The following is a 22,738-nucleotide window of genomic DNA, read 5'->3' as shown; positions in this document are numbered from 1 at the left end:
AGACTCAGCAGTGGCTTCTAGGTACATTGAGGAGAATGGGCTCCAAGGCTAGACTGCCACAGACCCTCCTGAACTGGAAGCAGAGGGTTGTCACTTGTGCATCAAGAGCAGATCAGCTCCTGTGGGCTGTGTGCCCTGCTTTAAGAAGCTAAGACTCACACATCTCAAGCAAGGTGAAATTATTTAATGTACAAAAGGATTTTTCCCATCAGGAAAGATTCCCCCTACAGGTTCCTTTAAATAGTGACTCCTCTAGGCGGCGAGTATTTTACAGATCATTAACTACTTGACTGAAAGCCTGCAGGGCAGAGAAATTTAAAACTAAAGTGTTGGGAGCCCCTGCCAATTACAGATCAATCCAAAATTAATATAAAGTGTCTCTGGAACTAGAAGTCAGTGGGAAAATGTGATTTGATTCAGAAAAAAATCTGATTTACAGGCAACTTTTTGGGAGCACATTAGTTGTTTAAATGATGTTCCACCTGCCTGCCCATCTTGAACCTAATGCATTCATTTCCCACATCTTCATCCCCAAACTCCAGGATTGGGGTTCCCCTCTGCGAACAGACACTGCACAATAACCCCCAGAAAGGGTGTCTTTGGGAAAGTGTTCTTGTGGCCATGCAGAGCGCATGCAATTGATGCAGAGATACAGCCAGAAATGGATGAACTCTACAGTAACAATTTGCAGATAAAAATAATAGAAGTTAAAGTGTACTTTACATGATAAAAGAAAGATGAAAGAGGATGAGAGTCTGTTACATCTGAGATGGTTACAAAAGTCCTGCTTTGTGAAGTAGGCTCTGTTGAAAAGATTGATGCCATGGGGAGTGACCTTGGCTTGGAGCAGGAGCTGGTGATGTATGTATGAGCATCCCTCTGCTAAATGGACCCAGATTTGTAGCACTAATATACATGGGAGCCCAGAACCAAACTCAGTATAGCAATAAATCAACAGCCACTTTGGGTGTCATTTCTGGTTTATATTCCACTATTGTTCTATCACTTTAATTCATGTCACTATCATCTTTTCATCTGGAACAGTTTTATATAATTTTCCAGTGGAGTTACCTGACAAATCCTATCAAATTAACAAGGTACATTAACAATATTGACTGACTACAGCTTCAGGAGTTGCAGGACCGTAGAACAAAATTTTAAAGCTGTGCCTCTCTAGTGATGCTTTTTTTTCCCCTTCTCTTGCTAAGAAAGGAATATGGGGCAGGGTTTATTCTACATAAGAGATATGCACATTTATTTATTTATTCTACATAAGAGATATGCACAAAAAGTCTGCTCACTTTTTGACTTTTATAAATGTCAAAATAAGCAGAAGAAAGAGGGGGGGACCAAAAAAATAAAAAAAACCACTTGCTACCAACAGCTATGGCATCAGTACTTTCCTTCTTTCAGGGAACTATAGAAATGTCCAGATCTCTTACAATTAATGACCAAATTGGAGGGAAGAGTGTAACTGGGTAGTCGTAATCTATTTTAAGTGAAATGTAATAAAATTGGTCTCCTGATACATTCTCACCCTCCTGAAATCATCTAGACCTGAACGACCAGAGTCCATTGGACTTATGACATTATGCCTAATTGAAATATGGTGTTCCTGAAATATGTCTAATGTCAAATTCCAGCATTCAATTAATAAAAAATACCAATTGTTCATCTTTTCCAAAGACCACACAGTAATGACCAGGGTTAAGCAACTGTACTGCATTGTCTCTTCTGAAGACAGCAGATAAGACTCTACTGGAATCTGTCTGTTTGGCCTCCTGCCTTTGTCTAACTGCTATTTAAGATTTCTTTATTCATAAAATAAAATAGAAACGGAATATGTGGCAGACCATAACACTAGAATTTTTTTTTATATTTGTTTTCTTGTTTAATTTTAAATTTGCTCTCAGACTGTGGTGATTGTGTTATTTGGGTTTTTTTGTTTGTTTGTTTTGTTTTTTAATTGAGCTGTTTCTTTTATCTGCTTTTTCTTTTGGTCTACCAAGTTTTCTCATGTTGTACTGAAAAATTTCTGAGTGTGACCCCTGGAATGAAATGTATTAATTTTGATTGTCTTTTTGTTACAGCATGTACATTTGTGGTTTTAATTATCTCATACTTTATTTGATTTTGCTTTTTTCCACTTTGCCCCTGACCTTTAAACTATGACCTAAATATTAATTACTTTCAAGATTCTCTCTGAGGCGCACTCTGGAAGGCATATTGAAGGTTTTTGTCTTACTTCATAAACAGATTCCTCGATTTTCAGTAAAATGGGAAAAAGAGAGCATGCAGCCTAGATCATATGTGTGTGTCAAGCTGAGAGTATACTGCTCAGTAACACTGGGAGAGCAATTGCTATATATTGCCACGGTTATTCCAGGACACCTTTCATCCCTGGCATTACCTTTGTTCTCCTAACACCTTTGCTTCCAGTCACTGTACGATATGTTATGTCTTTCACAGCTCTGAAAATGGAACCTGAAGTGCCAGTATTTAACATGCTGGATTCCTGTTATAAAGCCTTTGTTGCATAAAGCTCACACCCAGTGCTGTTTCTCCCTCAGCGGAGAAGCAGTGACCTCCACAGACTGAAGCCAGGCTCCCAGACTTGAACTTGGAAGGTTTTATGTAAAGGACCCTTTGATCCTCCTGTGACTTCTTCTCAATATAGTTTGCATAATTATTTAGTAGCAGAGAAGGGAAGAGATAGATTTTTCCTATTTTTAGTGTGTAAGATTTTTCTAGATCAGAAAAAAGACTACTGATCAAAATTGTTTGTTTTTTTAGTGAATCTTACATTATGTTTTACTTCATTACAATCAAGGTGTTTTGTAGGGTTAACAATATGTAGGTAAACTCTCTATTGTATCTGTGGTACATCTAAGATGGCATGTTTCTTAATACTTTTTTATATGGGTTTTAGTGGCTTCTCCCCGCAACTCACCCACCCAGGAAACCAGGCTGTGCAACTTCTGTGTGCCGTTGGAGTCTCCTTATGTCTGTCTTAAGCCCATGGCATTCCCCAAAGCCCTAAGAAAGAGCTCTTGTTCATCCAATTTAGGATTTGCAAAACAGGTCAAATGATTACACTGAAATCACTTACACTTTCCACATTTATGCCTTATTTTTTTGTCCTTCCCTTATCCTCACCCCCCCCCCCCCCCCGGCCTTACAGGTATCTCTGGAGACAAAATAGAGATAGACCCTGTTACGAATCAGAAAGCCAGCACTAAGTTTTGGATTAAGCAGAAACCCATCTCAATCGATTCTGACCTGCTCTGTGCCTGTGACCTTGCTGAAGAAAAAAGCCCTAGTGAGTAGTCCCTTTTATTTATGTCTCCTTTCTCTCTTCCCCCTCTTCCCCTCTGTGTGCTGGGTGCCAGGAGAATATATTGCCACCGTGTCCTTTTTTCCTTGGGTCTATTTAATCCATTACCAGAAATTTCTTTTAATCAAACAGGATTGTATTATGGTGCCCAGAGCCTGACATGAGCCCCCATCCTGTTAGGTCTTGATGGCAGCAGAGAACCTCATAGCACGGTTTCTGACCTTAGGAGCCCCACTCTGGGGGCTGGGGACCTAGGGGCAGGTTCCTGATGCACCAGAGCCCTCATGCTCTCCCTTCTTCTTCCCATTTGGGGCACTTGAGCAGTCAGACCTGGACCTGCCTTCCTTCTTTGCCAGATAGAGGGAAGCTAGGAGATTTCCTGTGGCAGCCGAGGACTAGATTTAGATATCCATCAAGCCGGAAGTGTCAACACCCTCCAGATTATTGGCAGCTGCATGACCTACCAGCTCGTAATTAAACTCCTTCTTGGTCCTGCAGAAGAGATCGCTGCTGGGTTGGCACTCCTCTGCTTAAATTATCAAAGTAGATACAGTCTGGTTATATATTTTTGGCATATTATATTTTTGCAGTTAAGTAATTGAGTGTAGCATTTAGATTCATTATTTTTAAGCCTTCAGTCCCATCAATAGGCAGAAAGGACGAGATCACACTGAAATTCCTTCATGGAAGAAAAAAGTTTAAACTGTACAAGAATTTGTTAGTTGCCTGGAAAAGGCTGCAAGAGAGTAGTTGTCAGAGTCTGGTATATATCAGCATTGCCTGTGGACCCTATTTATTTTTTATTTTAATTTTTTTAAAGGTTTTATTTTATTTTTTTCATGAGAGACACAGAGAGAGGCAGAGACATAGGCAGAAGAGGCAGGCTCCCTGCAGGGAGCCCAGTGTGGGACTGAATCCCAGGAACCCCACCTACCCACCCCCATCACGACCTGAGCCAAAGGCCAGATGGTCAACCACTGAGCCACCCAGCGCCCCCTGTGGAGCCTATTTAAAATGCAGTTCTCCAGGGCCCATCCCCAGTGGGGTTTTTTGGTGGGGGAGAGGGGGTATTTATTTTATTATAGAGCAAGTAGGGAGAGGGACAGAGGGAAAAAAATCTTCAAGCAGACTCCCTGCTGAGCAGGGATCCTGACACAGGTCTCAATCTCACAACCCTGAGATCGTGACCTGAGCCAGAACCAAGAATCAGATGCTTAACTGACTGGGCCACCCACACACCCCTCCCCAGTGGGTTCTGATTCATTAACTTGGAGGATGATATGAGCTTCTAATTTTTGTTAATCCCCTTTATTCCAGTGCCCACTGAATTGGGAACCAATGTTATAAGGAGTGACATACTCAAAAGAAACAGTAAGAAATGTAAAGGCCAGCAAGTGTTTATAATATGGTTCAAGTTTTTGAGATAATACTAAGCAGGGACATAGGAGCAGAGAGCCCCCTGAAGGGGTCCTATGGACAGGGCACCTGCCACATTGCCTCATTTCTGGGTGGGTATTTGTTTTATCAAATCCAGCTGTGCTAGGCTACATAATCTCCTCCTTTCAACCCATTGGTCTCCAGCTTGACAAAAAGGGAGAACCTAGTGACAGGGGAAAGGAGGCAGACCATGCCCACCCACTCTCACTTCCTGCCATTGTTGTCATCCTAGTGAGGGGATTCTGCAAGATGGCAGCCAGAAGGGGCTGGTGAGAAAATTGTTTACTGCTCTGGGGCACTTGCCTCCACCTCTAGATAAACATCTTCTTCCTAATTCCTCCCACTCCAGCTTATCAGCCAATAAAGATGTCATTGTTCTGGCATCTTTCTTCCCAAGAATTCAGGATGCTTTGAAAAGTAACATTTTGAAATTCTCCATGTCTCTGAGAAATGAAAGGCAGTTGCTTACATGTTCATAGATGGATAAGCTGGAGTAGAAAGGTTAGGGAAAGAACTAGAAAAAGGATTCAGATTTCCTTTACACTCATACCAAGACACTCACATGCCAAAGAAGTCTGTGTGTGATTCAGGCACTGAAAGTGAAGGGTGTAACACACCCTAAGAGGGAAGGAAGAAAAGATGCGCAGCCACCACCTCCCAGTTGCCTCTTGCCATCAGGCAGTCAGGAAGTAAATATTACACATGTCTGAGAGAGGTGCCAAGTTCCAAGCTGTGGGGATACAGAGCAGACGTGGGGTCCACCATTTCAATATTGACAATCCAGGAAGAGAGTCTTTTGTCTTATTTTCAACCTACTGGATGGTTTGTCTTATTTTCAACCTACTCACATGCAAGTCTTTCTTTTTTTTTTTTTAATTTTTATTTATTTATGATAGTCACAGAGAGAGAGAGAGAGAGAGAGAGGCAGAGACATAGGCAGAGGGAGAAGCAGGCTCCATGTACCGGGAGCCCGACGTGGGATTCGATCCCGGGTCTCCAGGATCGCACCCTGGGCCAAAGGCAGGCGCCAAACCGCTGCGCCACCCAGGGATCCCTTTTTTTTTTTTTTTAATTTTTATTTATTTATGATAGTCACAGAGAGAGAGAGAGCACATGCAAGTCTTAAAGAGGTTTCCTTCTCTCTCACTGTGGTTCCAGAGATCTAGAAGTTGTGAGTTCCCTGAACAAAGAGGTGCACTGCCCCAGTCAGACATTTCCTAAGTTCCTGTGCCCCTATCACAGTGCTTTCCAAACCATGTTCCTCAGAGCTCTAGGTCCTTGGGGGACCTCAGGGGCTGGGGGCAGGGAAAGGGGCAGGCTTGGTTATGACACCTCCCCTTCAGTCAGCAGAGTGCTACTTCTTTCTGTTTGGGGATTCTGCAGTCAACCAATAAAAGGGATTTTGCTGCTTTAAAAAAGGTTTGAAAGCTACAGGCTCACAGGACAGAAGCCAGACTCCTCACCATAGGAGTCTTTACAGACATTGACTACTCCAGGCTCATAGCCCATAATTTCCCATCCTAAACTTGGACTATGGTCACTGTGGATTATTTGCACACAAACACACCTTGAATTCTGTGCTGCTGCTCTTACCACTGCCTGGAGTACACCTCCCCACTGACCCTCCCTCTAACTAACAGGCACCTCCAGTTCCTCATGTCTGGCTCATCCTTTTTTCAAGGTCCAGCTCCAGTGTCAGGCTCTCTCCATAACTTTGTCCCAAAGAGTTTGCACAGCAAACTCGGATACAGCACCTCTCACACTGTGCTGTTTATTGACTTGAAGTCTGTCCCTCCCCCTCAATCTCCATGCTGAACTAATTGATCCAGGAACTAGTTTCTCTATCCTCATCCATAGCACCACAGTGCCTGCAGAATTGTCCTCAATGGATGTTTGCTGTCTTCAAATTGAATTTAATGAGGCCAGGATTGAGAAACCAAAAGTTTCTCAGCATAATTTATGTTGTAAAGAGCCCAAACAAAGATACATTAACTGAATCGGCTTGATGCTGTGTTTGTTTTTTTTTTTTTATGATTTCCAGTATCTTCATCAAATTAATTCAGTGACTTAATCTAAAAAGTTTATCTTCAAGACCATCATCAGACCACAGAATTAATCTGTGGGGCGGTGACAGCGGCGGCAGCAGCTGCTGCTGCTTCTTCTTCTTCTTCTTCTTCTTCTTCTTCTTCTTTTAAAGGATTAATGGTAACCCTTTTTATCTTTTGTGTCTGTTGAACCTTAGAAAAAAGTTATTTTAACAGCACTAAAGAAATGAAAGTCACTATATTTCATAAGTTTAGCCTGTGATTTTTATCAGCATAGTGATGTATGTTTGTAGCTGAGTTTACATCAAAAATTATTCTTGGGGCCTTCTTGAATGAATTATGGCAAAGAGAGAGAGTCTAGAAGTAGATAAGGTTTTGATTTCTGCAATATATTTCCTTTTTCATGTTTTTATCTCTCGTAACACAGTGTCTTGCCGAAGACTGGAACGTGTGACCAACTGGAATAATTTAGTTGTGAAAACAGCAAACGTGTTATTAAACAGCCTTCTTTACAAAAAGGCATTAAGTGTTGGAAGGATAATGAAGTTGTCCCAGTCTGTCTTGAGACATGTTTGTCAGAATTTTGAACAGAAAAGAAATGGTTTCTAAAACCTTCAAATATGACCAGTTTGCAGTGTTTATTGAAAAAGCCTGTCAAACCATTAATTTGGTCGTCATAAGGAACACAGCTCAAGTTTAATTGACGCCATATCCAAAAAGTATGTGAATAGTGGACTTGGCAAAGGGACTGAGCAATAGAGCGCCTGCAGTGAGACACATAATTACACATAACCATGGATCAGAAAGATCCAGACTATGTAGCTGTGCTCCATAAATAGCAGTTCTATGGCTCTCTTTCCTTCCCCTAACTTCTCCCTCTTAGGCTGCATTCTCAGAGGGAAGATTTATTGCTCTGTCCCTGTGAGTGTTTAAGGACCTGGAACTTAATGACTAAATAGATACATGCTTTAGAAGAAATTTGTACATATAAATATGAACTCTTACCAGAATTAGTGGAGAAAATCTGTGTATCAGAAGCACTGAGAAATTAAGAATAAATTCTGCCTTTGTAGATTGGGGGGAAAACAAAACAAAACAAAACAAAAAGGCTATGCACTGCCATTACTATTCAAATCAGTGATTTCTCAGTCTGGTTTTGCCACTCCTTAGGATATCTTTTGCTATTTTGAAGGATGTCACCAACCTCTAAAAGATGAATTCATTTTAATTCATTTTAACTGAACAAATATGTATACAACACATTGGAGGGAAGAATGTTTCCATATCAGAGACTACCATGGCATCCTCCATCCTTACTCAGCTAAACCTGGGCTTTGGATGTGCTGGGCTCTCTTTTTAAGTGCTAGCCTCAAATTCCAACACTGAAACAAAAGCAAGGGACCTTTCTTTTAAACTAACACCCTTCAGAGACTCTCAGGCTGGATTTAAATAAAGTACCAGACTCAACCATGCCAGGTCTGGTTTTATCATAAGAAGGTTGTGCAGGTTTCGAGTCTTTAAAGGAAGCAGCCTATCATTAAGAAATCAGATTTAAACCTTAATAAAGTAGCTGTCGTCTTTATAGCTGAAAAGAGCTCTGTATCTCAATTAAGTATAGATAATAGAAAATCTTAAGGAAGCAACATAATAGAGGTAACCTGATTACATTCTCTTGCAATAGTATAATTTAAAGGAAATCTGATTCTGTTGATGCTGGTGGGGGATTGCTTGTTTGTTTTGTTTTGTTTTGTTCTTTGTCCAAAACAGTGTTTGGATATAGGATAGGAACTCTGGGATTATGAGTTAACCACAACTGCAGGAAACTGTCAGGCCCTGGTATGAACAGAACCTGCTAGATATTTGAGATGAGATTCAGTTAAGGTTATGAGTTAAATTAGTTGGGCTTATTGGTGACCTCCCGCTTAAATGAATCTTTCTTTTCATAAGTACTTGACAAGATCTGTAAAGTAGTGTATTTAATTTACTAATTAAATTAAAGCTACTGAATAATGATTTGTCCACATTGATTTAGCTTAAATAGAAAAGATCAGCATTGTTGTGATCTTCAGCAACCTTAATGGCCAAGCCAGTTAGACACAAAGGCCTCTTGTGTTTTATAGGTCAGAAGTACATAGGTAAGCCCAGGCTGTAATTGAATTGCCTACACTGCATGCTGCAGTTGCAGATTCCCTTTGCCTTCTCGTTCCATTGTTGCACTGGGGCTTAAGAGAATGTTAACGCGGTAATAGGCACAGGGCCTTCCCCATTATACGTCTCGCTATCGAGCGGTTCTGCATGACTAGTTAAAGAAGATGGCAAGAAGATTAATGAAAGCAAGGCTAATACAGAAGGGGGTACTTTTGCAAGACTTCTACCGAGGAGATATTAGAGCTGAACCAGAGCTTGGCTTTTTCTTTATCCTGTGACCTTTGAACCTGCCTTAGTGTTGAGAGCTGCCAGGGAAGTCGACATTTTGATTGATGTTGGTACACGAGTCAGTCTCTCCCATTGAATTCCACATCTGCACGAAAATAGCTTTTCCAGCAGAATTCATACTGGCCAGAAGTGATAGCCAAATTGATGGCTGAAATGCTTTTATGTAGTTTTCATTTAAACCTAAAGGTATTTGATGGTTTAATTCAGTATCCAGTTCTCATAGATTATAAGCATTCACTTATATATCCTTAATGGGATCATCAACTCATAGTGAAAGACCAGTATTAAGAGTGTTCAGAGGTTTGCAAAAGAGCTCCAAGCAGGCTTTATGGAGGAGTAAAAGCAGTCATCACACAAAACCTTCATCATCCTCCAAAAAGAAAAATCAGTCTGAGGGCCCAGGCAAACTGACTTTGAGGTTTTTGTGTATAAAGTAAAGTGTCCCACTATTTCTGGAAAGCTACAGAGGGGGAAGTCTGAAATCTTCTGTCTGGATCCCACCTCAGCTCCAACTCAGAGGCTCTCTTGATCTGAGTTCCCTGACCTTGTCCTCAGGACACTAGCATTCCATCTGAAAGGCATTGTTATGATCTGCTTGTAAGACAATCCCGTGCATGTGTCCCCACTAATTGTATTGCCTTGCTTGTGGAACTGTGGGCCATTAGTGTATGTTTCTGTGTGTCTGTGTGTGTCTTTAAATGTGCCTTTGTTTGCATCCCCCACACCCTGTTCCCAATAAAAAAGAGTAGGGAGGGAGAGTGGCAGAAGAAGGACTCAGGTTTTGTTACTAAAATCGACTTGGGCACACCCCAATCCATATGTTGAATCCTCTGATCACCTGATTTCTCTTTTTTCTGTTGGACAGAGGTAGTAGTTGTAGCAGAGAGCACATGCACACACATACACACACACACATTGATGTGACAGGCATTCCAGTTCCTAAAGGAGGAGGTACCCAAGATAGATGTTCATGAGAATGAAAGAGAAATGAGGGCGACATTAGCCATCCTGGCTGACAGAGCCACAGCCCCTGGGTGAGTGGGTGGATGGCCATGGCCATACCACATACTGTAGGCCCCAGTAAGTAAGGCATTTGCATTTATACTCAAGTAGACCTGTAGCCAGGAAGACCACAGCCCATCCTTAGGCTCTAATGATTCCCAGGAGGTCCAGGTACTCCAGACATCAGGTGGAAAGCTATGTAGTGCTTTTATTCTCTGACAAGGACTTATTTCATAAATTCCAGATCAAATACGGTAAGTACTGCTAGATTACAGAACACAATGGACTCTAACATATTAAATGCCCCAGTTATTGAATTGCCTTTTCATAAGGGTACTCTGGAGCACAATCAGGAGCAGGCAGTGCCTCATCCTTTTAACAGATATGTTTCCTAGCCCTATTAAAAGGGGTCTTCATCTATCCTGTCAAAGGGAGTCTGCTGGGGTTTTTTAGTTTAATTACACTATCCAATTAAAACTCCTTGCTGCATTTGGATGCGCCTCTCCTTGGGCCTGAGTGGATATGACATTTACAAGGCTCGCCTTTCAAGCAGACAATAGTGTGATTGATGAGGTGCATGTTCAGTGGAGGAGGCGAGTGCCTGTGGAAGTGCTGCTTAGTGCATTTTGATTTATTTATCATTTCCTTCCAAAACAAGGGAGCTGCCGGGGAGATGGGTTTGGGCAACCAGGGAGACCACCTCAGTTTTTCCAAGTGTGTGGGAGGGAAAGACCTGGAGTGTGCCACAGAATAAAAGTGGGGAAAAAATCTCTAAGCTCAGGGCCAATGGGCATCATCTACTGCCAGGCTGCATTCTTAGGTTCTCTGACCCAGTTTGGTTTCCAGTAACCTCACACTGTGATCTGCTGTTAAATAGGCTATCACTGTATTTCAGGGAGCAGTTCTCTGGGACTGGATAACATTGGCTAGACCCCTGAGAACTCAGCCAGGAGGGAACCCACCCAGCATGTGTGCCATTGATCTAGTCATTATTAACTGGCACTTGATGTTTGCAGTAGGTATGCCTATTTATGTTCCCAGATGCATCCTTTAGAAATCCAGCAGTTTCTGTCCAGGGGCTACAGTCAGTGCTCGATGACCCTCAAACTTTGCCTGGGCACCATAAGCATTTAAAAGTTGCTTCTAGAATTTGGAATTCGCCAAGAGCAAGTGTGGCTGTTCAACAAAGAGATATGGCAGTACGGTGGAGAACTTCTCAAGGTTGTAGTGGAAAGGCAAACCCAACATCTTGTTCTTAACCTACTATTGCTGTTTGCCCTCAGCATATGATAGATGAGACCAGCGTGCTTGTCTCTGTAGTTCATGGAAAAGACAATATGTGGTTTCAGGAAGGTCAACACTCTATGAATTTAGGAGGCAGGAGACTCTCTTCTGAGTCCCAGACAGATGATAAGAACAACACAACTCCCATATTCATTTTCACATACTACAGTTGCTCATAGGAGTTGTTGGGAAGCATGTTTGCTTACTACATAACATGTAAGAATGTCTGTGTTTCTGAGGAAAATTGTCTGCTCCCAAGATTTTCAGTGGGTTTTCATTCTCTGTAATCCTTCCTCATTTTTCCCTAGGATTTATTAATGAGCAAAGAATATGTTTGTGTCAATTTGAATACTTGTTAGAGTAGAAAACATTTTGGGGTATCAACTTTTTTCCTCCTGGAAAAACCTTTTATTTTTTTTTCATTAAAGTTTTCGCTTAATTATTGGCTTGTGCATTATGAACCCATAATAACAAAACAGATATAATAGGAAATTTGCATACATTTATGTTTTCTTAGGTTTTTATTACCATTTTTTCAAATTTTTTCTTTCTTGATTTTAACATCAGAAGAGATCCTGATTGAAAAGAAGGTAAGGGCAGAAACTGTTCCTTACTGAAAAATTGTGTGAAAGATTTCTCAGCTAGATAAATGATAGGAAAAATCTGTTTCCCTTGCCTCCTGCCAAGCTCCAAATTGTGTTTTCATAATAAATAAATGGGGTGCTTAGATTTTAAGTTCTCACAGACATGGAAAAAGTAAGCCATTGTTTCATTAAAATCAAAGTGTGTATTGCTTACAAGATTCCCATAGGCAGCTTCCAGGACAGGCTAACTGCTACCAGATTAGCCCTTCTATCATAAATGACTGGAAAACCATACAAAATATAAGAAAGTGTTCTCAGACACTAGAAAACAAGCAGTGCAGGACTGTGAGCGCTGAGAGAAGGGAAACAAATGAGGCGAAACTTACTATCACTTCAGGTTTCTTCAGCGTTTCCCAAGGAGAGTATAGACGTCTCCTCAAACTCAGAGACAGAAATCAGAATTGGAGGAGGCTGAAATTTATAATAAATGAAGTGTGGAGAAGAGGGAGCTACACTGAGAAGAAGCTCCAGAAAAAGGCTCTCAAATCTTCTGTTGTATACCAAACTATGCATGCCTATAGTGGGACCTCACAAGTTGGGTCAAAGCACAACTACTAGGGCACTATAATGTGGAGTTCTGGCCAACCAGACGGGAGTTTCCAGGGCATGTAGCCGTGACTCCACAAAGGCCATATCTTAGTAAGATTAAACTAGCCCTAGACTAATAACTGCTCTAAATCCTTGCCTAATAAAGCTTTTTTTTTTAACTTTTTATTTTAATTCCAGTTGGTTAACATACAGTGTTATATTAGTTTCAGGTGTACAATATAGTGATTACACAATAAAGCCTTAAAAGGAGTCCTAAAAAGGGGTTCTTGGGTGGCTCAGTCAGTTAGGCATCTGCCTTCAGCTCAGGTCTTGATCTCAGGGTCCTATGATTGAGCTCCATGTCCAGCACCCTGCTCGGCAGAGAATCTGCTTCTCCCTCCCCTTCGGACCCTCCCCATTGCTCATGCTCTCACTCACTCTCTCTTTCAAATGAATAAATAAAAATATCTTTTTTTTTTTTTTTAAAAAGAGTCTTAAGAGATCAATATGGTCCACAAGTAAATTAACTGGCTGTTAGAATAAAGCCCAATATTCTCTAAAGGATGATGACAGAATGCAGACAACCCACAATGTAATGTTTATAGTGTCCAGCATTCAATAAGAAATTAACAGATATGCAAAGAAGCAGGAAAATGCATCCTATAACTAGGATAAAAATCAATCAATAGAAATAGCCAGAAATGGCAAGGATCACAGAATTGGCAGATAAGTACTTTAAAACAGCTATTATAAATGTGTTTAAAGATTTAAAGGAAAAAAAAAAAAAGATTTAAAGGAAAGGAAAACAACTCAAAAAAAGAGAAATGGAAACTACTAAAAAAAAGAACCACATGGAAATTCTAGAGCTGAGAAATACAATACCTGAATCAACACTTATGTGACCAGAGTCATTTATTAATTCTCAGGAATCCAGCACAGCTTAGCTGGGTCCTCTTGCTGAGGGTCTCTCCTGAGGTTGCAGTCAAGCTGTCAGCCATGGCCACAATCCTCTCAAGGTTCAGTTGGGGTAGGATCTGCTTCCAAGCTCACTGAGTAGTTGCCAGTAGAGTTCATTTCTTTGTGAACATCTTGAGTTCCTTGCCACACAGTCCTCTCCATAGATGAGCTCACAAGATGGCAGCTGGCTTCAACAAAATAACCAAGAGTAAGAGTCATAGCAAGGAAAAAGTCACAGTCATTTACAACCAACCCTTAGAAGTGGCTTAGAAATATACTTGTGCTGAATTTTATTTATCAGAAGTAAGTCACTAGGGTCATCTGGGTGGCTCAGTCAGTTAAGTATCTATCTTCAGCTTGGGTCATGATACTGGTGGCCTGGGATCAAGCTTCACATCGGGCATCCTGCTCAGTAGGGAGTCTACTTCTCCCTCTCTCTTTGCCCCCCCCCCCATTGCCTGTGCTCGCTCTCGCTCTCTCTCTCTCTCTCAAATAAATAAAATTAGAAAAAAAAAAAAAAAAGGTAAGTCACTAGGTCTAGCCCACATGCAAGATAAGGAGATGACACAGGATATGGAAAGCAGGAGACAGAATCATTGGGGGCCACTTCTGAATCTGCCTACCACAATCTGTAAACTTCAAGACAGGACAATGAAACTATTGAGACTGAAGCACAGAGGCAAAAAATTGATGAGAAGAACAGACTATGGGATAATACCAAGTGTTCTAACATACGGGTAACTAAAGTCCCAGGAATGGAGGAGAAAACTATTCCAGATTTGATTTAAAATACTAATCCACCAATTTTGGAAGGCCAATGAAGGCCAAACAAGGTAAATATGAAGAAAACTGCATCAAGGCACATCATAAGCAAATTGCTAAAAAACCAGTGATAACTAGAAAAATCTTAAGAATAGCCAGAAAGGGGTGCCTGTGTGGTTCAGTCGGTTAAGCATCTGACTCTTAATTTTGACTCAAGTCATGATCTCAGGATTGTGGAACCGAGCCCCACATCTGGCTCCATGCTCTGTGAGGAGTCTACTTGAGATTCCCTCTCTATCCCTCTACCCCTCCCCCGGTTCATGCTCGCTGTCTCTGTCTCTCTCAAATAAATCTTAAAAAAAAAAAGAAACACCAAGATGAGAATGATTGCTGACTTCTCATCAGAAATAATGCAATCCAGAAGACAATGGAGTGATGTCTCTTAAAGTGCTAAAAGAAAATCTGTCAATCTAGAATTCTATATTCCATGAAAATGTCCTTCAGAAACGAAGGTGAAATAAAGACATTTTCAGATACTCAAAAGATGAAAGAATGTGTTACCATTAAGCCTTCGCTACAAGAAAGGTTAAAGTCTGGAGGGGGAAAATGCCAGATAGAAACCCAGATCTCTACAAGGAGCATTCAAAATGTCATTATTAGCAACTGCACAGAATGAACCCAGAAAGGGTAAATAAGCAAGAGAGGCCTCTTTAAACAGGAATTAGCGAACTATGTCCCAAAGGTAAATCCAGCCTACCACCTATGAACTAAGAGTAGTTTTTACTGGTGAACATTTGCAATTGATTTAATGATAGGGAACACTAACTTTGGATTTCATTTAAACAAAGTTATGCACCATCTCGAAAAAATTCTATCCTTCTCTTTTGTAGACCTGTACTATACCCCCCCCCCAAATTCATTTGATCATTATATTTCAAATTTTGGCAATAAGAAATTTGGAAGTTTTTTTCATAAAATTTCATAATTATGAAATGTACTTAATTTTGCTCTTGGCCTGCAAAGCCTAATATATTTACTATCTTGACCTTTTCAGGAAAAGTTTGCTTGTCTTAGAGGAAGTAAAAAGACAAAGGGAACCTACCACGTACCTGTCAGTGTCCTGCATGTTTTACACGCACTGTTTAGTTTTTACAACAGCCTGTGAGGTTTTATATGCATTAAATATAGAATTCTAGAATTGTTGATTTTATCCTAGCAACAATGTTGTGAGGCTGAGGTTATTCCTATTTTATAATAATGAGGAAACTGGGACTCAGAAGTTGCATGACTTGTCCAGAGTTGAATCACGTAGGGAATTACGGCCACTGATGCCTGTGTAGTCAAAAATCTATAGCTTTTGACTCTCCCAAAACTTAACTAATAGCCTATAGTTGACCAGAAGCCTTACTATTAACATAAACAGTGGATCAACACATTTTGTATGTCATATGTATTATATACTGTATTCTACAACAAATAAGCTAGAAGAAAAGAAAATGTTAGTCATAAGGATTACTTATTAAAATACATTTTGAATACTGTACTGTATTTGTTGATACCATAAATTTATATACCTACTGAAAAAATTCTAGTAATGAGTGAACCCACAGAGTTTAAACCCTTATTATTCAATGGTCAACTCTATAAACGGTAATAAATAGAGGTTTATATTCTTTCTGCCACCAACATGAAGCCAAGGCACTTCTGTGCTGTTTTGATGTGAGAGCATCCCTAGCCCCAACTCAGACTCTGTAAAGTCTTCTTTTTTTAACAAATTTCAACTATGCTTGATTATCTGGGTTTTCATCCTAAAGGATATTAAATGTGGAAAATAGAAGGAGAGAAAGAATGACAATAAGGACAGTGGGAAGTGAAAACTTAAAAGAGTTGACCAAAACTGAAACAAAACAAAAACTATTAAAAAGCAATCTAAGAATTCAGTAAGCAGAGTAGTATGGCAGCATGGAACTATTTTGTGGCAAGATGTAGAACCTTCTGCAACCCTGAGGAAATCCTAATACTCCATACCTATAAAGATGAACATAACACAGTAATTTTATTTTCCTTATACTCTAATATAGGAGGAAATTTTGTAATAAGAAATTTTAATGCTTAAAATTGAAAAAGGCTTTTTTTGCACAAAGCTCACCCTAGCTGTCTGCTCTAAGGATTCTGGATAAATGGAGTTTCATGTGTTGTAATTTAGCCTCCCAGGTGTATGTGGACTTTTTATCAAACTTTTTATCACAAACTGTGGAAGAATATCCAGATATAAAACTTGTTTCTTGCCTCTAAAAGCTAAAGGGTAAAACCCAACCAGTACTTGATTACTGAAATGCCATATGGTATTTTGTTAGAACAACTTGCACATGAATCAAAGAATCAAAAGACTCCATAAACCATTGTTCTTAATTCATTACACATAAGCATTTCTGCTGCATGTGGGAGTAGAGTATTTGTCTCAAGGAAAAAGCAGTCATATAGTTTGAGTTGCTGAACTAGCCATTTATTTTACAGAACACCACTTTTACTTGAAAGAACTTGACAAACCATGGTTATTCAAATTTGAGTATTTAGCAGACATTTTCTTGAAAATGAAGGAGGGAAGCCCTTCACTTAAAAAAAAAAAAAGTGATAATATTTGATGCCAATGATGAAATTCAAGATTTCAGGTGACAGAGTTTTGGAAAACTTGTATCTGTCACTGGCTTGGTTTCTCAAAACTTAAAGACTTTTCTGATGAGACCAGTGGTGATTTTAATGAATGCAATTTTTTTGGTGATACTTTTGTATAATGAAATGTGTCCACATTTGGAAGACCTACATAACTCCATGAACCAGTATTTTCCAGACTACTGCAGGCTGTTACAGACTCATTCAAGAGTATAAGATTCAGGGATCCCTGGGTGGCGCAGCGGTTTGGCGCCTGCCTCTGGCCCAGGGCGCGATCCTGGAGACCCGGGATCGAATCCCACGTCGGGCTCCCTGCATGGAGCCTGCTTCTCCCTCTGCCTGTGTCTCTGCCTCTCTGTCTCTCCCTGTGTGACTATCATGAATAAATAAATAAAATCTTTAAACAAAAAAAAAAAAAGTATAAGATTCATTCAAAGTGCCAGACCAAAAACAAATCAAAAACAAACAAATAAAAAACAGTGCCAGACAGACCAGTAGTATAATAGAATACAGGTTTATTAATGTGGTTTTAGATTCCACATTGCAACTACTCTTTTAAGAAACTACCATGTATCAAATTGGGCATAGTATCAAAGAAGAATATTTGCAAAGAAGAATATTAAAATATGCTTCAGGCAGCCCCGATGGCTCAGCAGTTTAGTGCTGCATTCAGCCCAGGGCATGATCTCGGGATCCCGGGATCGAGTCCCACGTCGGGCTCCCTGCATGGAGCCTGCTTCTCCCTCTGCCTGTGTTTCTGCCTATCTCTCTCTCTGTCTCTCTCATGAATGAATAAATAAAATCTTAAAAAAATATAATAAGCTTCAGCCAAAACAGTTTGTCACAACAGACAAAATGCGGAAGCAGATAGGATAATCCAGCTGTTTTCTGTTAATATTAAAGAGATTTCAAAAATATAAAATAATTCCACTCATTAAACTTTTTTTTTTTTTTTTTTTGCTTGGGGGAAGTACTAGGGTTTTCCATTTTAAAAAATACATTGTTTATATAAACTTGTAATGAGTTTATTGTTATTTTTAATGAATTAAATATTTTTTAAATTTCTCAGTTTTAATTTCTAATGCAATAAATGTTGATGTAATTCACACAAACAGAAGCTTTTTTGGGCTCCTCAGTAATGTTCATAATGTAAAGGGATTCTGAGACCGAAGTTTGAGAACTACTTAAAGAATCATCTTAAGAAGTTTGGACTTTATTGTGAGGACAAGAGGAAAAGAAGCCACACAGTGTTCTAGGGGAGTGATGTGGCAAGATATGTGTTACAAAAGGATGACTCCTGTGGGTAGAGGTTTAGATCTAAACAAGTATGATCGAAAGTAGGAAAACCGAAGCACGGCAGGCCCGGCATCAGGGCCACGCACTCCTCCCGCTTCATCCCCCTCAAGTAGCTGGTCGGCCAATAAAGGCACCAACTCCCGGAAAAAAAAAAAAAAAAAGGAAAGAAAGTAGGAAAACCAGAGAGGAGGCAATAGATGATCAGGACCTGGGTGAGGGCTATGGCCACAGGATGGAAGGGGACAGAAGATGAATATGTGAGAACTATGTAGGAGACCAGATGCCTGGAACAGCTTTTGATTTAAAGGGAAATGTTGACATTGATTCTAGACATGCTGCACTCTAGGCATGTGGAGAGGACAGCTGTGAAACTCCGGAGAAAAGTCTAGGTCAGATTTCTACTTCAGGATCATCAACACAAGTAGTAATTAAAACCTAAGGGGCAAACCTGAAAGAGGAGAAATGCAGAGTTAGAAGGAACAAGGGTCAAGCATAGGACAGTGGGAAAACGATCGTTTAAGGGACAGATGAAGGAAAGGATCACAAAAGTGTGAGAAGCAGATTGACTGGAAAAATCTACTGAAGAATCAGATAACTGTGCCTTGATGGAAATCCAGGGAAAAGAAGAGTTCGGGGAGAAGTATCAAGTACAGCTGAGAAGCCTAAAACCTAAAAACTAAAAGCTGAGAAGTATCTACTGGATCTCTCAACATAAAGGTCGTAGTGACCTTAGCCAAGAATGTTTTCAATAAATGAGGAAAGAGGGGAATCACATTGCCCTGGGAGTTTTTATAATCAGAGAGCTTTAATTATGTTTATAGGAAAGAGCCAAAGAGAGATTTGAAAGATGCAGGCAGAAAATAAGTAGGTCAGATTCGGCCCTGCTCTAAAGGTCAAGGAGGTCATTACGGTTCCCCAGGCCTCTGCCACAGTAGGAGTGCTGGGGAAGTGATGCCAGCCTTTACCAGTTGAATTACATTGACCTGAAGCTCCTGGAGGCAGCTCAGAACTGCTGTTTACAGTGGGGACTGAATCCAGAGGGGGTTTGCAGCCTCAAAACCAGGTAATTTCAGCCCATCCTTCCCTCCAGGGTCTATAGAAAGGTACAGCCTTACCTAAAAGAACATGTGTTCCCATTTGTTTCCCCCAAGAATCCCAATAAGAGCTTTCCACTTCCTTCTAGCCAGAGGAACCAGAAGAGATCACACCCTAGAAACCCAGTTTTAAAGCTGAGTATCCATGTTGCAGCAGCTGTTACAATTTATAAATGTCTGTTTTCCTTCTTTGGGTCTGCAGTGTCAGGGAAAATGAATTTTGGCTAATACTTACCTGGCAGGGGAGATACCATGATCACGAATTTTGGCTAAGATGCACTGATTTGCAAGGAGACCTTTTGGAATTACAAAGACAGCGAAGGGTTGGGAGCCCACTCCATAGAGTTTGAATGCTATTCTGCCACTTACGCTCCGGAACAATACAAATACAAATCACAAATGCCCTAAAGTCCATTTCCTCCAAAATAACCCAATTCAAAAGTGGGCTAAGGACTCGAATAGACCTTTCTCCAAAGAAGATAGACAAATGGCCAATAAGCACATGAAAAGATGTTCAACATCCTTAGTCATTAGGGAAATCAAAACCACCCTGAGATACTGCTTCATACCCACGAGGATGGCTGTTATGAAAGAAAAAAGAAAAGAATAAATATGACAATGGGGAGAAATTAGAATCCTCACGAGTGTGGCCAGTGCACAAAACGGTTTGGTTCAGAAAGTTAAACAGTTACCATATGATCTTTGTAGAGGCCCCTAAGAACTGAAAGCAGAGGCTCAAATAGATACTTACACAACGATGTTTATAGCACCACTCTTCCCAACAGCCAAAAGGTAGAAACAACTCAAATGTCCATTCCCAGGTAATGGATAAATAAAATGTAGTAGATACAGAAACTGGAATATTATTCAGCCTTGAATGAAATTCTAATAACATGGTACCCAACATGGATGAACCTTGAAAACCATGCCAAATGAAATAAGCCAGACATAAAGGGACAAATGCTGTATGATTCCACTGATACTTGTCACCTAGAATCGGCAAGCTTGTAGACAACAATAACCAGAATATATGTTCCTAGCAGCTGGGAGATGGGAGAAAAGGACATTGCTGTTTACTGAGGACAGAGTTATCTATTAGGGATGATGAAAAACTTATGGAAATGGATAGTGGTGGTGGTTGTAAAACATTGTAAATGTACTTAATACAATTTTACACGTAAAAGTGCCTGAATAGTCCATTTGACCACATTTTTTAATGTGTTTCCTTCTCAATAAAATTAGAATTCTCCTCTTAAAAATGTTTTAAAAGGCATCCATGCCTGATATAAAGGAATTGAGAAATAATCCAAATCCTCAAAGATACTTTCCATAGTTTTATTGATAATACTGGCAATTTTACAAATATTTTACATGCTTGTGAAAGAGAGCATGAACTTTGGCACACATCCACTTTGCAAAAGAATGCTGCCATTGAAAAACATGATGGTTGAGGGCAGCCCCAGTGGCGCAGCGGTTTAGCGCTGCCTGCAGCCTGTGATCCTGGAGACCCAGGATCGAGTCCCATGTCAGGCTCCCTGCATGGAGCCTACTTCTTTCTGTCTCTCTCTCTCTGAATAAATAAATTAAAAATCTTTTTAAAAGAAAAAAAAAAGGAAAGGAAAACATGATAGTTGAGACTATGTCCAACATGGAAAGAGCTATGGTTAAAAAAAAAAAAAAAAAAAGGCCCAAATTTTGGTATACCATCAGATTATGGCTATGTGAAAACAGATGTGTGAGAATGACTAGAAAAGAGATTATGGATATCACTCTGCCAGGTATTGGCATTATGGAGGTAGTGTGGAGGTTTTTCTTCTCACTCTTAAGTTTCTAGGAACTTTTAAATATATTTTATACTTTAATGGAAAAGGAGAAAATGAAACATTTTTGGCTTCCCTGACAAGTGGTGACACCTGGTCATTTTAGACAAAGGTGAGCTGCAGGCTCCATTTGAAAGATGCAGCTCAACCAGTCATTGCCAACCACAGTCAATGCTGACAGGTTATGTTAGAAGGAGGCTCCTTTCAAACTGTAACCTCCGTTCCGTGTTCTGTGTGCGGAGGCAACCTGGAAGCACTCCTAGCAGGCAAAGAGAAGCTGCTGTCCCTCTTTGCTTAAGCTGGCCAATCGTATGACATCAGCTTTTTCGTAATGATCTCTGGTCGTTCCCCACAAATGACCAGAGGGACCTATTTTTTCAGCACAGCCTCTTATTTAAGTTAAAATTCATAACACAGAAGGGAAATTAGAGCACAAGTGTTCAAGTGACTCCCCTTCTGACATTTGTGTTGCTAATTAGTTTCTGTTCAGTATTACATTCCATCTTCTCTGTTTTACTTTGAAACTACATAATGTAAATACATTTTTACATATCCAGGAGCAAATGTATAGTTTCAGTATCTGCCCTGAGCATGTGACCAGTGCTTAGATGCCTATTTTATGCCCCACTCTACTGCATTTTATTCCTACAACTCTAAAACCAAATCTACTTAAAGGCAGCCCAATTAAAAAACAAAATCTTAAAAGTAACAGGGATTTTCTGTTCAAATATCTGTTCCATCACAGTTGTAAGAATGTTTACCACCATCCACTGAGCCTTGCTCTATCTGGGTGCTACGTGAGACTCCTGGGGGCAGATCTGGGGGCCTTCAGAAATAGTGTCTTGTCCAGGTCCTGCTGCTAAAACACAGTGAAGCTAAAAGTTCACCCTCAGCCTGAGTCCAGAGCTTACACTTTCCCCCTCTGCATCCCAGGCCCTTGTCATGCTTTAGTCTCCAAACAAAATTTAACAACCCAAGCAAAATAACTCGGACTGATTAGAATATTAGATTTTGCATTTCCCTTTCAATCATACTGATACACAATTTTTTCGCAGCTGACAATTTTACAAAGACACTTTGCACCTATGGCTTCCCCCTCTGATGAAAACTGATGTTCTTTAAATTTTCAAGGATAACCTGCCCAGCTCAGATTCCCTCTGGCATCCCAGGACAGATGCCTTGGGAGGCTGCAGCTAAGGAGCCTCCTCTTCCCCCCCTTACCTGAGGTGAGCCTGGAGGTGTCTAAGGCTGAGAACGTGTTTGATAACAGACTTTCCTTATTCTGTTTTTATCCTGTTCAATCGGTGTTGAAATGCCAGTGGTTCCTTCTTAGCTACTTCCTCAGGTGGAAATTTACCATGTAGCATGTATGACCCCTGTTTATTGATAGATTTGTTCCCAGCAAGAGGTCAACTAACTTATTACA

The 22,738-nt window shown here is 40.3% G+C and overlaps 1 protein-coding gene and 1 long non-coding RNA gene across 12 annotated transcripts in view; one reads left to right on the top strand and one right to left on the bottom strand.

Annotated features, from left to right (window-relative positions):
• The window catches only part of MAPKAP1 (MAPK associated protein 1), a 259,089-nt gene that overhangs the window by 225,715 nt on the left and 10,636 nt on the right, over nt 1–22,738 (top strand). For 10 of the 11 annotated variants that reach the window (XM_072777941.1, XM_072777940.1, XM_072777936.1 and 7 more), the window contains one exon: nt 3,182–3,319. The exons of the other annotated variant lie outside the window; for it this stretch is intronic. In XM_072777941.1, coding sequence (XP_072634042.1) covers nt 3,182–3,319 — 138 coding nt within the window. The remainder of the gene's footprint in view (nt 1–3,181; nt 3,320–22,738) is intronic. 11 annotated transcript variants of the gene reach the window in all.
• LOC140605731 (uncharacterized) lies at nt 13,605–17,377 on the bottom strand. Its single transcript, XR_012008293.1, has 2 exons — nt 15,539–17,377; nt 13,605–13,855 (listed from the first exon to the last, which is right to left on the bottom strand). It is a non-coding gene; the product is annotated as an uncharacterized lncRNA (long non-coding RNA).

Source organism: Canis lupus, chromosome 16 (assembly GCF_048164855.1).
Source record: "Canis lupus baileyi chromosome 16, mCanLup2.hap1, whole genome shotgun sequence".
Classification (NCBI taxonomy): Eukaryota; Metazoa; Chordata; class Mammalia; order Carnivora; family Canidae; genus Canis; species Canis lupus.
The sequence above is the reverse complement of the archived record's forward strand: the minus strand, read 5'-3'. Positions and strand labels throughout refer to the sequence as shown.